At 44.3% G+C, this 16,802-nt stretch overlaps 1 protein-coding gene across 2 annotated transcripts in view; it reads left to right on the top strand.

Annotated features, from left to right (window-relative positions):
* FANK1 (fibronectin type III and ankyrin repeat domains 1) overlaps window positions 1–16,802 on the top strand; it is a 97,066-nt gene that overhangs the window by 37,622 nt on the left and 42,642 nt on the right. The window contains exons 9-11 of one of the 2 annotated variants that reach the window (XR_014788778.1): window positions 8,627–8,704; window positions 8,802–8,846; window positions 8,949–9,075. Coding sequence is in view for 1 of the 2 variants with exons in the window: in XM_084841464.1 (XP_084697590.1) it covers window positions 8,627–8,704; window positions 8,802–8,846; window positions 8,949–9,050 (225 nt within the window). In the remaining variant the exon portion in view is untranslated. Of the gene's footprint in view, window positions 1–8,626; window positions 8,705–8,801; window positions 8,847–8,948; window positions 10,606–16,802 lie in introns of those variants that run through there. The other variant, XM_084841464.1, reaches the window with a different exon arrangement.

Genomic DNA, 16,802 nt, shown 5'->3' with positions numbered 1-16,802 from the left:
ACACATGGAACATACTTACAGAAGTCACCACTGCATTTGTAACACTAGGAGAAAACTCAGCACATATCCTGGATAATACTGTGCTGAAAGGTTTGTAGTTCTTCTGTGTGATGGAAACAGTGGATTGTGCAAAGTCAGTGAGGCAAAGCAACATTTCAAGAAGGTCACGATGCCTGTAAAATATTCCATCAAGACAGGCAGCTCACAAACAACACACGAAGTGACTGGGTTTGCACAACATGACAACCCACCATGGGCAGCCAGCCATGGTGGGTTGTTGTTTTGTCTGAACCCAACGTGTTTTCCACAGGGTGGCTTAATTTTCATGAACAAGCCACCCTGAGAACCCATGGCTTGTTGTAGAGTTGTTCATACCCATGGTGGGTTGTTGTGTTGTCCCAGGAGATCAACTTTATCGTGGGTTCTGGGATTGGCTACAGAGCTGCTTGGCAAGAGCAGCAAAAAAGCCCGTGCTGCTCTTCGCAATCTCACAAATGCCGCCTCCAGCCTCCCTTGGCAGTGACTGCCCCTCCACCGACACCCAAACGGCACTTTGGAGGGACCAGCACTTGTTCTCCACCTTACTTTTGGTTTCTTTCAGTGCTTTAGAAGTACACAAATGTGTTTGTAATTTTTTCCCCTCTGTTCTTTCACAAGTATGTAAGAGCACACTTTCATCTGTCCAATATGTGTAGTCTTATCTTGTTAATGTCCTTGTACTTTGCAGCTGTGAATGAGAGCGTTCTAGTGGAGTAGGTAACTTACAAGGACATTGACAAGGCAAGACTGTCTGATAGGCTAATTTGTGCAAGGTTGACAAAGACTGGGGGGAAATAATACTAAGGGACAGGAGGTACCCATTTGCACAGTCGAGAAGCCCTGAAAAGGGGAAAAATTTGTGAGAGCAGTAAATGCACCAAAATGGGCTGGGGGACAATATCTCCCACTTGGCAATGGAATCCTCTTGCTTTTAAGTGTTGAACTGACACTTGTCAGTGTCCTTCTCCCCTTCAACACTTCCCCTAGTCTCCAGCAAGTCCAGAAAGGGAAGATATTGGCTGCCCACCTTTTCCTGGCTCCTTTTTGGAACGGTCACTGCAGTAGCCACAACAGTAACTGCTCCGTTCACCAGTTTTTGACATGACATAGACCAGGACATTGACAGAAAGAGACAATAGGCAAAAATCATGGCAGAGCAATAGAATATGGGGGAATTTAGCACGATGTCCCCAGCAGCTGTCAGTTGCTCTTATGCAAGAGCGACAGTAAGATACTACTGTGGTTACTGCAGTAAGTGCACTGAAAAAGAACTGCAAAAGGAGGGGGGAGCCAATACCTCACCTTTCTGGACTTGCTGGAGACTGGGGGAAGTGTTGAATGGGGGAGGGACACTGACAAGTGTCAGTTCAACATTTAGAAGTGAGAGGATTTACATGCCAAGTGGGAGATACTGTCCCCGCAACACACGTTGGTGCACTTACTGCTCTCTCACTTTTTCCCTTTATGGGTGCTTCTGGACTGTACAAATAGGTTCCCCCTGGCCCTTAGTATTATTCACCCCACCCTTGTCCTGGTCAACTGTGTGCAAATTAGCCTATCTGCAGACTCGCTTTGTCCATTTTCTTGTATGTTACTTACTCCACTTCAGTGCTCCCCTTGACAGCTGCAACGTACAAGGACATTGACAAGGCAAGACTACACATATCGGAGAGGTGAAAGTGCGCGCTTGAACGCTTGTGAAAAAGGGTAATAATAATAATAATAACACAACAAACACATTTTCATATTGGCAAAGCAGTGAAAAAATATTTTTTTTAAAAGGTGGAGAATGAAAAAGGGTAGCGATTGGAGCTGGGAGGAGGCCGAGGCAAAGAGACAAGACAGGCTGTGCCACAAAGGCACCTGGGATACGTACCGGAACTGGCTGGAAGACAGAGGGGGAGAACAAGCCACAACAAGCCTGATCATCTGTCAGGTGTACCGTGTGTTGTTCAGCAAACAAACATCCCACAGTGGCTTATTCTCAGGGTGGCTTAGTATGACATGTGAACCCACCCAATGGGTTGGCTCCAGATTTACAGCAGGTTGTTGTGGCGAAGGGGCTTGCATAACTCAGTGAAGCCATAAGCTATGCTGTGCAGGGCCACCCAAGACGGACAGGTCATGGCAGAGAGTTCTGACAAAATGTGGTCCACTGGAGAAGGAAATGGCAACCCACTCCAGTATTCTTGCCAAGAAAACCCCATGGAACGTATCACAAGGCTAAAAGAGATGATGCCGGAAGATGAGACCCTCAGGTCGGAAGGTGTCCAATATACTACTGGGGAAGAGCAGAGGGTATTTCCAAGTAGCGCCAGAAAGAGTGAAGCGGCTGGGCCAAAGCCGAAAGGACACTCAGCTGTGGATGTGTCTGGTGGTGAAAAGAAAATCCGATGCTGTAAAGAACAATATTGTTTAGGAACTTGGAATGTCAGATCAATGAATCAAGGTAAGCTGGAGGTGGTCAAACATGAGATGGTAAGATTGAACATCGACATCTTGGGAATCAGCGAACTAAAATGGACAGGAATGGGCGAATTTAATTCAGGTGACCATCATATCTACTATTGTGAGCAAGAATCCCTTAGAAGAAATGGAGTAGCACTCATAGTCAACAAAAGGGTGGGAAAAGCAGTCCTGGGGTACAATCTTAAAAATGATAGAATGATCTCAGTACGAATCCAAGGCAAACCATTCAACATCACAGTAATTCAAGTCTGTGCCCCAACCACTGAGGCCGAAGAAGCTGAGGTTGATCGGTTCTATGAAGACCTACAACACCTTCTAGAACTAACACCAAAAAAAGGTGTCCTCTTCATCATAGGGGATTGGAATGCTAAAGTAGGAAGTCAAGAAATCACCGGGATAACAGGCAGGCATGGCCTTGGTGTACAAAATGAAGCAGGACAAAAGCTAATAGAGTTTTGCCAAGAGAACACGCTGATCATAGCAAACACTCTTTTCCAACAGCACAAGAGGCGACTCTACACATGGACATCACCAGATGGTCAATATCGAAATCAGATTGATTATGTCCTTTGCAGCCAAAGATGGAGAAGCTCCATACAGTCAGTAAAAACAAGACCTGGAGCTGACTGTGGCTCAGATCATGAGCTTCTTATTGCAAAATTTTGGCTTAAATTGAAGAATGTAGGGAAAAACACTAAACCATTCAGGTATGACCTAAATCATATCCCTTATGAATATACAGTGGAGGTGACAAATGGATTTAAGGGATTAGACCTGATAGACAGAGTGCCTGAGGAACTATGGACGGAGGTCCGTAACATTGTTCAGGAGGTAGCAACTCAATCCATCCTAAAGAAAAAGAAATGCAAGAAAGCCAAGTGGCTGTCTGATGAGGCTTTACAAGTAGCTGAGGAAAGAAGGGAAGCGACAAGCAAGGGAGAAAGGGGAAGATCTATCCAACTGAATGCAGAGTTCCAGAGAATATCAAGGGGAGACAAGAAGGCCTTCTTAAATGAACAATGCAATGAAATCGAGGAAAACAACAGAATGGGAAAGACTAGAGATCTCTTCAAGAAAATTGGAGACCTCAAGGGAACGTTTTGTGCAAAGACGGGCATGATAAAGGACCAAGAAGGCAGGGACCTAACAGAAGCAGATGAGATGAAGAAGAGGTGGCAAGAATACACAGAAGAACTATACAGGAAAGATCTTAATGTCCCTGATAGCCATGATAGTGCGGGCACTGAACTTGAGCCGGACATCCTCGAGAGTGAAGTCAAGTGGGCCTTAGGAAGCATTACTAACAACAAAGCTAGCGGAGATGACAGTATTCCAGCTGAGCTATTTAAAATCCTAAAAGATGATGCTGTTAAAGTGCTGCGCTCAATATGCCAACAAATTTGGAACACTCAACAATGGCCGCAAGACTGGAAAAAGTCAGTTTACATTCCAATTCCAAAGAAGGGCAACGCCAAACAGCGTTCAAACTACCGCACAATTGTGCTCATTTCACATGCTAGCAAGGTGATGCTCAAAATCCTACAAGCTAGGCTTCAGCAGTATGCGAACTCATAACTACTGGAAGTACAAGCTGGGTTTCGAAGAGGCAGAGGAACTAGAGATCAAATCGCCAACATTCGCTGCATCATGGCGAAAGCAAGAGAATTCCAGAAAAAGTCTATTTCTGCTTCATTGACTACGCTAAAGCCTTTGTGTGGATCACAACAAACTGTGGCAAATTCTTAAAGTGATGGGAGTACCAGACCACCTGACCTGTCTCCTGAGAAACCTGTATGAGGGTCAAGAAGCAACAGTAAGTACCAGACATGGAACAACCGAGTGGTTCAAAATAGGGAAAGGAGTACGACAAGGCTGCATATTGTCACCCTGCTTATTTAACTTATATGCAGAGTACATCATGAGAAATGCCGGGTTGGATGAATCAGAGGTCGGAATTAAGATTGCTGGGAGAATTATCAACAACCTCTGATATGCAGACGATACCACCCTAATGGCAGAAAGCGAAGAGGATCTAAAGAGCCTCTTGTTGAGGGTGAAAGAGGAGAGTGCAAAAGCTGGTTTGAAACTCAACATCAAAAAAACGAAGATCATGTCATCTGGCCCTATCACTTCCTGGCATATAGAAGGGGAAGAAATGGAAGCAGTGACAGATTTTACTTTCTTGGGCTCCAAGATCACCGCAGACAGTGACTGTAGCCATGACATTAAAAGATGCTTGCTCCTTGGGAGGAAAGCTATGGCAAACCTAGACAGCATAGTAAGAAGCAGAGACATCACCTTGCCGACAAAGGTCCGTTAATCAAAGCTATGGTTTTCCCAGTAGTAATGTATGGCTGTGAGAGCTGGACTATAAGGAAGGCTGAGCACCGAAGAATTGATGCTTTTGAACTGTGGTGCTGGAGAAGACTCTGACGAGTCCCCTGGACTGCAAGGAGGTCAAATCAGTCAATCCTAAAGGAAATCAACCCTGAGTGCTCATTGGAAGGACAGATACTGAAGCTGAAGCTGAAATATTTTGGCCACCTAATGCGAAGAGAAAACTCTCTGGAAAAGGCCCTGATGCTGGGCAAGACTGAAGGCAAAAGGAGAAGGGGACGGCAGAGGATGAGATGGCTAGATAGCATCACCAATGCAATGAATATGAACTTGAGCACGCTCCGGGAGAGAGCGCAGGACAGGAAGGCCTGGCGTGCTATGGTCCATGGGGTCACGAAGAGTCGGACACGACTGAACGACTCAACAACAACAACATGCAACCGGGCTGGCAGAAGCAAACTTCCTTGCCTGTGTCTCCCTACTACTGCCGTTCCACACTATACACAGGGTCAGGAACCCCTGCTAAATGGGGTAGACTGTGGTACAGGGAAAGGGGGAGGGGTTCTGAAAATGGGGAGGCACCTTCTGGGAGCTATGAATGAATATTCTGTAACTGTTAGAAAGCATGCAGCAGCCTATGCAAGTGCCACACTACCACCTATAATTACACTGCTTTTCACCACTGTGAAACAAACTGTTTTTAGGAATAATTTAACTTGACATTTACTTCACGGAGTGAATGTATGCCATAAACAGAACTGATAGCTAGGTTTCCAGGCAAAGTTTATCCATAAAATAGGTACTGACTACGATTTTACTGATCTCCCATAAATCCATTTATGTCCTGTACATTATCAATTTGCAACATAATAAAGACATTTACAAGTTTATTTTGGGATTATTGTTTGGTGTCGATATTAGGTCAACAGTGGATATAAAATGATTTTTAAGAGAAACTATCTTGCGTTGTTTAACAACGTTTTCTAGTGAACCATTTGCATGTATATTTATTTTAAGACCTATTATAGGATTTCATATTACATTGTGAACAGGCACACCCATTGTTTTGTGGGTTTTGTCTGCGTACATTCTATTTAAATTTGTCATCTAATTCTGCTGTGACCTTATAATCATCCCTGGAAGCATTATCTTGATGTAGAGCAGGGCTGGGCATAAAGCAGATCTCCAGATGTTTTGGACTTCGACCCCCAGCATTTCTGACCATTGGCCATGCTGGCAGGGCCTTCTGGGAGTGGAAGTCCAAAACATCTGGAGATCTGCTTTATGCCCATCTCTGATGTAGAAAATGTTTGTTTATAAGCACAAAGCATTAACATTAAACCTCATTTATTTCAAAACAGGAGTAGAGGGGTGGAGGATCCATATCCGGAAAGGTTTAGGCATTATCACCATGACAAGTTTGATGCTTTTAACCCAAAGTGCACAATCTGGTTAAAAAAAAAATCCTGGCTTAACCATTCTGCCTAGTAGAGAAAGGGAGAAGGCCTCCTTGTAAAAGGGGATCAGGTGGTAGTGCTCCATACTGAAAGACTTTTACTGCTCTGGACAGTCTCTCTTACAAAGAGTGGGAAGTCTTTCTGGGATCAGTGTAGTTCTTCATGCACTCCTAATGTTTCCCACCAAAACAGCATGCGATGCCTATGCAAGGAGACCTTTTCTTACTGGTACCCAGCTTGAGAATTCCTTGTTCCTGTGCTGTCATGACAGGAAGATCTGCAAAGTAACACTTCATTTCCTCTTTGATTTCTCTTGTTAAGGCACTTTATATCAAAATATTTCTTTGGGTTTGGTGCAAGAAATGGAGTACATAATCTGAGGAGATTCAAATGTTTCTTTAATAAGATGAGCCTTCTTATTCCATCATACTTGGAAATTCATCTTTCTGAAGTACTGCATTTGTACATTCTATAAAGATCAAGATGCTCTCTGTCATGTTTTCATTCCAGTCAGCACAGAGAGGGAGAGAGCAAGTACTTTCCGGCCCTTGCAAACAGGTGTTTGGGTGCTATTTAATGATCTGTAGGAGCATGCCAAGCTCTCATTGCTGATTAATATTCAGATCCCTCATACAGAGGCACATTTCGTTGCCGCTGTAGAGGGTGGATATCAACACAATCCTGCAAGACCACAGGATGTCAACATAGTCATGCAATACACAAAAGACATGCAGAAATTAAACCAACTGTCCCTGTCCTACATGCCAAACCAGTCCAGTTCCTATAAAATGACTGCCTAGATGGTCCACCTTACACATTACATTTTGGGATAGGGGAGTATGGGGAGGGTTATGATGTTTTAAAGTGTGGATATGACATTTTACAAATAAGTGCATCATTCAAGGTACACACTTCAGGAACCCATGATTAGTTGCAGCTTCTTGTTAGTACACAGGTTTGCTGCCATGAAATGCATGGATGATCCCTTAAATCCTGAGTTTTGTTGGGGCATTTTAAAACCTTTTTTGTTCAGCTATCCAGAAAGTTTGGCAGGCTTATCCTGCTACACTTGTGTTGGGTTGACTCTGACTGTAATATAGTCAACGTAATAATTTAAAAATATAGGCAACAGAATTAAAATCTTGAAGAACGGACTGTAGGTGCCAGGGGTATTGCATTTATTCATGCTTTAGGTAAACAGCCTTAAGCCGCTAATCGCTTGTTCACTGATTCAACCACGTTCTCCTTGTTACTGAAAGTTTGCTGCATTTGGACTGAAATATTCTCAGCTATATAATTGTGTAAGTTATATTATTTTAATGTGTCTCCCAGCTCCAGTTCTCCCCTGCCCTGCCTACCATGTACCTCATGGTTGCCTCATCTAATAGGCACACATTTAGAAGAAAATACTGTCTCCCTTTTGGTGTTACTCATTCGTTATATGCCTAAGTAATAACTAGTCAGATTCTCTAGAAATGGTAGCAAGATGGAGATTTGCTTCTCATCAATTGGAGGTTATTCAGGGACAAACTTTCAAGATAGGAACACACTGGTGCTTGTTTTTAATTTCTTCTTTTGGGATGGCTTGATATTGTGTAATGTTTTCATTGAGTCAGCAAGTACTCTTATAGTGCAGCACCTATTGACAGAATGTAACAATTGGTTCTCCTTGAAGAAAGAGGCATCACTTTTTTTTCTCTGGAGCAGTTCTATTCCATCATTACTTTTCTGTGGGAGAACAAACTCATTTTATGCAATCAACCAACTATGGCATATAAGTCCGACTAAACAGCAACCAATATGAAAGAGGGATATGAGAGAGAGAGAGAGAGAGAGAGAGATTCCCCCCCCCCCACATACACACACAAAGAATGCTCCAATTCACTGCAAAACTCTTCTGATCCATACTGCTTTGATTAAAATGATCCAGGATTAATCTGGAATACAGATGAATACACATAGGACTTTGATTATGTACACTCAACTTTAGGGTACTTCACAAAACACACATTTCCTACATAGAACAAATGTCTGTATAGGGACTTGAATAAATCCATCTTGTAGTTGGTCATATCTGATGAACATGTATGTTTATAGCAGGTCTGCACTGAAGCAGTTTCCTACCACATGTGCACCCAGCATAAAAAGTGTGCATGTGTTCATGACAAAAGATGAACTACATACAAGGTTCACTCAGTTTCTTATATGCAAGTGACTTTTAATAGGAAATTCAGTCTTGTGTCAAGAAGTCCTTAAATTCTCCAGATGTTGGGGGTATATAACATGACATTACATATAGCATTTCCTCTTACTTTTATTTCCAGGTGGCAGCATTAAATAACCATGAGGAATTGGTTGCATTATTGCTAGAGAGGGGAGCAGATCCTGATATTAAAAATGAGGTAATTTTTAGATAATTGTTTTTACAAAAAGCAGCTACAAAATACTTAGATAACAAATTGAACATACAATTTTTTTTGTGGGTATATCTTTTTTCAGTTTGGCAAAAGTGCCCTGGAAATGGCTAGAGGTTTGAACAGACAGGTATGGATCTATTTTACTTGAACTCATCTTCTGATTTCTAGTTTATTAGCATTCATCTCTCCCTATCCCTTAACTTGATTGTTTTTGTGTGTGTTTTTTTAGAGTGTGGTTTCCATAATAGAAGATAAAAAAAGGAGATTAAGTAGTATGACAGTTGATCTTTCTCCATCATCTACTTCACAACTATGTGAAGCAAGTAAATGAAATCCTAATCTTTCCTACCAAGAAGGTGAGACCATGAGGGCTGAATTCTAGTTGTTTCCCTTTTTCCTGTTTCATTGTTACACATTCTTGATTAAAACATTAGCTTTGCTTCTTCAGTATTTTCTCTGGTGGTTAAATGTATCTACTTTTTGAAAGCATTTTTTTCTAACTATGCCTAGTTTTTACATTGATTCTATTTACATTGATTCTATCGGTCATTTGATTTCGGGCTCAGAGCTGTTTCTGTATCATGCACTTGAGTAGTTGCAGTCACTGACACTGAGGGTCAAATAGCACAATAAGTTAAATACATAGTGTCCAGCTGACCCTCGCTTTCTTACTTCTTGAAAGTAAGTGTATGGGGCCCTGAACTGGATCAGAACCACCACACACAGTTAGGGGAGGTTTAAACCCTTCCCACAGCCACTTGTTTTCCAAAATTTTACCACCACCCATGATGAGCTATGGTACTCACGGGTGCCAGTTTGAATATGCAACCCCTGCTTGGGGGTTGCTGTGTTGTGTGAACCTGGTAAGCATGGGCTAAACAACCCTCGCATAACCCTAAAGCAGATGATGGCTTATGTGAGGGTTGTTTAACCCTCACATAATCCATGCTCACTGGATTCACACAACGTGATAACCCAAAGTGGGGGTGCATATTAAAAATGGCCGCATGCAGCTTGCGTGCACCGCAGCTTCACAGTGGGTTAAACAGCCCCCAGATCTAGTTAGGTACTAATGATCTAGTGCTGTGGGCATCCTGTTGCAGTGCAGAAGTGCAATATAACTGGCCTGTCTAGAGCAGAAATGACATGGAAAGTGGAGGAAATAGGCCACTGTCCCCATGGACCTTGAGCTCCATCCTAAAGACTGCTAGTGTGACACTGAATTCCTAAGGCTAGTGCAGCTTTAATCAGCCAGGAGTTTTTGCACAGTGGTTTGCTCTTATGTAGAGGGGCAACTGATACAAAACTATAGCTTAGGGAAAACACAACTTTCAGACTAAGGCTGCGATCCTGTCTACACTTATGAGAATAAATTTCATTGAACACAGTGGGACTTATTGCTGAGTAAATATCCATAGGATTGTTCTGCTAGGCTGTGATCCTATATACATTTAGTTGGGAGTAAGTCTGATTGAACTCAGTGGGTCTTATTTCTGAGTAGACATAACTTAGATTGCAGTCTAAAGCATTCATTAATAAAGCCAATCTGCTGATGAAAAATGTTTGCCAACCATTACTGAAATTGCACTTACACAAACTTCTGTGCTCTTGTACCCAGTGAGGGGCAGGCCAGCTACATTTCTAATATTTCCTATTCAAGACTGGGAACCACCATCCATTTTGAATCTGAACAGAGCCCAAGGCTCTGTTGTTCTTGTGGACTGAGAAAGCAACCGTAGAGCTCTTCTTGGTAGAGTGGACACATTTGGAATTTTGAGAAAGTGTTGCAGGTGCTCCCACAAAATGACTGATGTGGGGGTGGGGCTTGCCCATTCATAAAATGGCTGCTATGGTGGGCATGGCTGGTCACAAAACACTCATGCCAGAAAACAAAAAAGTGAGAGTGAGAATAAAAGAAAAGTAACTTGTCCAACAACTTGCATATGAGGCAGAGGTGGGATCCGAGGGCAATATCCCATGGTGTCATTCCACAAACTCAAATACTGCTAGTAGAGCTCTGTTGAATCTTTCCGTTCTTCAAGCAACTGGACATTACACTTGCACAAGCTGTTGTGCAACCAGTTTCACAAATGCTTGCACAACTGGTTGCACAATGGATTGCGCAAGTATAATGTGCAATCTTCCACAAGCATATTGTACATCTCCTCGCACAACAGATTATGCAACCACTTGGGCAATCATGCTTGCGCAAAGCTAACTTTAGTTGGATTCTCCTCTTGTGCATAGTTCAGAACCTAGTTTCCACTACTGCAACATCATTTGCCCTGGTGGATTGACACATTGGATACTGTCCCAAGCTCCAAAATACCAAACCACTCTTTTTAACCCAAATAAAGATGGCAGTGGAGGGCAGCCCTTCACTTTGCAGTATGCCAACTTCCCAGTTAGAAAAGAATACTTAACATCTTAAGAAATAAAATTCAGGACAGGCAGGGAGCCTAGCAAACCCAAGAGAGGTGTCTGTGAGCACATTGGTGCCCACAGGCACCATGTTGGTACCCTAGCCATAGAGCTTTCCTTCCAATGATCCCCAGACGTTAGAAAAAATATTACCACAGCAGCATTTTATTTAGGGTTAAACTATATGTAACACTACATTGTGTGTACCTAATGCCCAACATTTTTTGTTTTATGAAATGTGGACTGTGGGAATACTGTGGACATAATATACCTCGACTTCAGCAAAGCTTTCAACAAAGTGCCCCATGGTATCCTGATTAGCAAACTAGCTCAAAGTGAGCTAGTTGAAACAACAATCAGGTGGATCCACAGTTGGTTTACAGAATCGAACTCAAAGAGTTCTTATCAGTGGGATCTTCTCAAACTGGGGAGAGGTAATGAGCAGGGTACCACAGGGCTCAGTCCTGGGCCCAGTGCTCTTCAACATTTTTATTAATGACTTGGAAGAGGAGGTGCAGGGAATGCTTATCAAATTTGCAGATGACACAAAATTGGGCGGGATAGCTAATACCCTGGAAGACAGAAACAAAACTCAAAGTGGTCTTGATAGGCTGGAGCACTGGATAGAAAACAACAGAATGACATTTAATAGGGATAAATGCGAAGTTCTGCACCTAGAAAAAAGAAACCAAATGCACAGTTATAAGATGGGCAATACTTGGCTCAACAATACTACAAGCGAGAAGGATCTTGGAATTGTTGTAGATCACAAGCTGAATATGAACCAACAATGTGATGTGGCTGCAAAAAAGGCAAATGCTCTTTTGGGCTGCATTAAGAGAAGTATAGCTTCCAAACCCCATGAAGTACTACTTCCCCTCAGCATTGGTTAGGCCTCATCTTGAGTACCGTGTCCAGTTCTGGGCACCAGAATTTAAGAAGGATGCAGACAAACTGGAGAAGGTTCAGAGGAGGGCAACGAAGATGATCAGGGGACTGGAAACAAAGCCTGATGAGGAGAGACTGAAAGAACTGGGCACGTTTAGCCTTGAGAAGAGAAGACTGAGGGGAGATATGATAGCACTCTTCAAGTACTTGAAAGGTTGTCAAAGAGAGGAAGGCCAGAATCTCTTCTCGATCATCCCAGAGTGCAGGACATGGAAAAATGGGCTCAAGTGACAGGAAGGCAGATTCTGGCTGAACATCAGGAAAAACTTCCTGACTGTAAGAGCAATACGACAATGGAGCCAATTACTTAGGGAAGTAGTGGGCTCTCCCATGCTGGAGGCATTCAAGATGAAGCTGAACAGCCATCTGTCAGGGATGCTTTGGCCTAGATTCCTGCATTGAGCAGGAAACCGAAAAATCCTGTGGCCATCTAGATGCTGCCTAGCAGCCATAGGATTGAGCCTTAAATGTGCAGAAGGGATGTTTAAAATTGAAAGATATTTTCACTCCAGTTTTTTATTTATTTATTTATTTATTTATTTATTTCTATACCGCCCAATAGCCGAAGCTCTCTGGGCGGTTCACAAAAACTAAAACCAAACAGCACACAATAAAACAATTTAAAATATATAGAACATTAAAACCACAATATAACAATACAACCACAATAAAACCTAGCAGCAGTACAGGAGTTTAAAATACAGATTTAAAACAGCAAAGATAAAAATTTAGAAAGCTAAAATGCCTGGGAAAATAAAAAGGTCTTCACCTGGCGCCGAAAGGAGTACAATGTAGGCGCCAGGCGAACCTCACTAGGGAGCTCATTCCAGAGCTGGGGTGCCACAACAGAAAAAGCCCTCCTCCTAGTAGCCACCCGCCTCACTTCCTTTGGCAGGGGCTCACGGAGAAGGGCTGCTGCTGATGATCTTAAGGTCCGGGCAGGCACATATGGGAGGAGGCGATCCTTCAGGTAACCTGGCCCCAAGCTGTTAAGGGCTTTGAATGTTAACACCAGCACTTTGAATCGGGCCCGGAAATGGACCGGCAGCCAGTGCAGCTGGAAAAGTACTGGCGTAATATGAGCTCGCAGGCCAGTCCCTGTTAACAATCTTGCTGCCCTATTTTGGACCAGCTGAAGTTTCCGGACCGTTTTCAAAGGCAGCCCCACGTATAACGCATTGCAGTAATCCAGACGAGAAGTTATCAGAGCATGGATAACTGTAGCTAGGCTATCTCTGTCCAGATAAGGGCGTAGTTGGTATACCAGCCTAAGCTGATAAAAAGTGCTCCGTGCCACTGAGTTCACCTGTGCCTCAAGTGACAGTTCTGGATCCAAGAGCACCCCCAAACTACGAACCTGATCCTTTAGGGGGAGTGCAACCCCCTCCAGAACAGGTTGATTATCACCTAGCTGGGCAGACGAACCACCCACTAACAGTACCTCCGTCTTGTCTGGATTGAGTTTCAGTTTATTGGCCCTCATCCAGTCCATTACCGTGCCCAGGCACTGGTTCAGAACAGCCACTGCCTCACCTGGTTTTGATGAAAAAGAGAGGTAGAGCTGGGTGTCATCCGCATATTGATGGCACCTCAGCCCACACCTCCGGATAACCTCCCCCAGTGGTTTCATGTAGATGTTAAACAGCATGGGGGATAGAATAGAGCCCTGTGGAACCCCATGGCACAATTGCCATGGCACAGAGCAATAATCCCCCAGCACCACCTTCTGGAATCGGCCATCCAAGTAGGAGCGGAACCACTGTAGTGCAGTGCCTCCAGCTCCCAACCCAGACAACCTATCCAGAAGGATACCATGGTCGATGGTATCGAAAGCCGCTGAGAGGTCCAGGAGAATCAACAGGGTCGCACTCCCCCTGTCCCTCTCCCGGCAGAGGTCATCCCACAGGGCGACCAAGGCAGTTTCCGTTCCAAAACCAGGCCTGAAGCCCGATTGAAATGGATCTAGATAATCCGTTTCATTCAACAGTGCCTGGAGCTGTCCTACAACCACCCGCTCAAGCACCTTGCCCAGGAAGGGGATGTTGGCCACTGGCCTATAATTGTTAACATCCTCTGGGTCCAGGTTAGGCTTTTTCAGGAGTGGTCTAATTACTGCCTCTTTTAAAGCGGCAGGCACCACTCCCTCTCTCAAGGAGGAATTTACAACCTCCTGGACCCAGCCGGACAACCCCTCCTTGTTTGATTTAATAAGCCATGAAGGGCAAGGGTCAAGCACACAAGTGGTCGATCGGACTTGGCCAAGCACCTTGTCTGCATCCTCAGGCCTCAGTAACTGAAACTCATCCAATAAAACTGGACCAGACGGTGCTCTGAACGCCTCTACCAATGGAACTGCATTAATGGTGGTGTCCAATTCATGACGAATCTGAGCGACTTTATCCTCAAAGTGCCGCGCAAACCCGTCACAGCGTGCTACCGAGGGTTCCACCGTCTCTCTCCCTGGCCCAGAATGTAACAGGCCGCGAACCACTCGGAAAAGCTCCGCCGGGCGACACTGAGAAGATGCAATGCTGGTGGAAAAGAACTGCCTCTTTGCCACCCTCACCGCCACAGAGTAGGCTCGATAGTGGGCTCTTACCTGTGTTCGGTCAGACTCAGCACAAGTTTTCCTCCACCTGCGTTCTAGCCGTCTCCCCTCTTGCTTCATTGCCCTCAGCTCAGGTGTATACCAAGGAGCTGGCCGGGCTCTGCTCAGAGGGAGAGGGCGCTTGGGTGCGATCGTGTCAACCGCCCGAGTCATCTCTGCATTCCACAGAGCGACCTGGGCTTCAACAGGAGCACCAGCCATACCAGCAGGAAAATCCCCCAGAGCCCTCTGGAATCCATCGGAATCCATTAATCTCCGGGGGCGGACCATTTTAATAGGTCCCCCACCCTTGCAGAGGGGAAAGGCCGCCAGAAGTCTAAACCTCAGCAGGAAGTGATCTGACCATGACAAAGGGACAGATGTTAATTCCTCTACTTTCAGATCATCATCCTCCTGCCCAGTCGAGAAAACCAGATCAAGCGTGTGTCCTTTTATATGCGTTGGGCCAATGACATGTTGGGACAGCCCCATGGTTGTCATGGCGGCCATGAAGTCCTGAGCCGCCCCGGATACAGCGGCCTCGGCATGGAAGTTGAGATCCCCCAGGACCATCATCCTGGGGGTCCTCAACACCAAGTCTGAGACCACCTCCATCAGCTCAGGCAGGGAGTCTGATGGGCAGCGGGGTGGGCGGTACACCAACAGAATCCCTAATCTGTCCCGGGTACCCAACACAAGGTACAGACACTCAAGATCTGCACTCGAATGAGCAGGAAGCCTGGAGAGGGAGATTGAATTCCTATAGACCACGGCAACCCCCCCTCCCCGACCCTCAAGTCGGTGTTGGTGCTGCACTGAGTACCCAGGAGGGCACAGCTGGGAGAGAGTGACCCCTCCCAGTTCCCCCACCCAGGTCTCAGTAATACATGGGTTATTACAGTTGAAGCTGTTCACTAAAGGCCACATAATTAGAATCCAAACTTCCCAGGTCTATTCTTAATCTTAACTATAGACAATAATTAGCCAGTTAAACTTCTTAGTGAGTTGATAGAATTAACCAATAAATAGGACACTGTATGACGATCATTTAAGAAACTGCGTGATGGCCATTTAAGAAACTGCATGCAAGCTCAAATCCAGAACATATTTGTATGCATGTAAAAGGTGGGCTGTACACTATGACCACTATGTTGAGAATATTAGGAACAGACTCCAAAGTGTCTGGAGCTGTAGCAGCTGCACCTAACCACCACTACCCCCGGATTATCACCATGCTGGATAGTAGGGGTAGGGAACCCTGTGGCCCTCCAGATGGTGTTGGACTTGACTCCCATCCTGTCTGACCATTGGTCATTTTTGCAGGGGCTGATGGGACTTGAAGTCCAATAACATCTGGAAGGCCGTATGTTCCCCACCCACCCCTGTATTGTTTCCATGTGTCCTCTAGAAATTCCTGGCAATGTTTGGTGGTGACATGGAAAGGTTAGAACTACTTCATGGTGCAACCACCACATGAAGGCTATCTCAAGTGACCACCATATGGCAGACATACCATGTAACCCAGCAATAGTAGAATGTAAGTATATAAAAGTGTGCTTAAGACTCAGTGCTGCAGTATTTTTCCAAATTTCCTTCACTATAAGAACAGCAATATATTGCAACATGTCATAACAAGGGTACAAACAATGACTTTTCAGGGTCAGTAACTATGGGTTAGAAGTTCATTATGCCATTAATACCATCAAACCTATAGTGTGCAAAAACCTTAGAAGCAACTTTGTTAGAAAGGTATCATTTTTGAATGTTTTCAAATAGGACATCAAGATTTATGCAAATAAAAATATGCAATAAGTGGAAATTAAATCTGAGTTCAGTGTAAGCAAGTGTAAAGTGATGCACATTGGGACACAAAATCCCAACTTCAAATATAACCTGATGGGATCTGAATTAGTGGTGACTGACCAAGAAAGAGATCTTGGGGTTGTGGTGGACAGCTCGATAAAAATGTCAACCCAGTGTATGGCTGCTGTAAAAAAGGCAAACTCCATATTAGGCACAACTAGAAAAGGAACTGAGAATAAAACTGCCAATATCATAGTGCCTTTATACAAATCTATAGTGCAACCACACTTAGAATGCTGTGTATAGTTCTGGTCACCACACCTA

Source organism: Heloderma suspectum, chromosome 3, assembly GCF_057233095.1.
Source record: "Heloderma suspectum isolate Gila_16-S chromosome 3, 16-S_ref, whole genome shotgun sequence".
NCBI classification, from domain to species: Eukaryota; Metazoa; Chordata; class Lepidosauria; order Squamata; family Helodermatidae; genus Heloderma; species Heloderma suspectum.
Note: the sequence above shows the minus strand (reverse complement) of the source record. Positions and strands in the feature narration are given on the sequence as shown.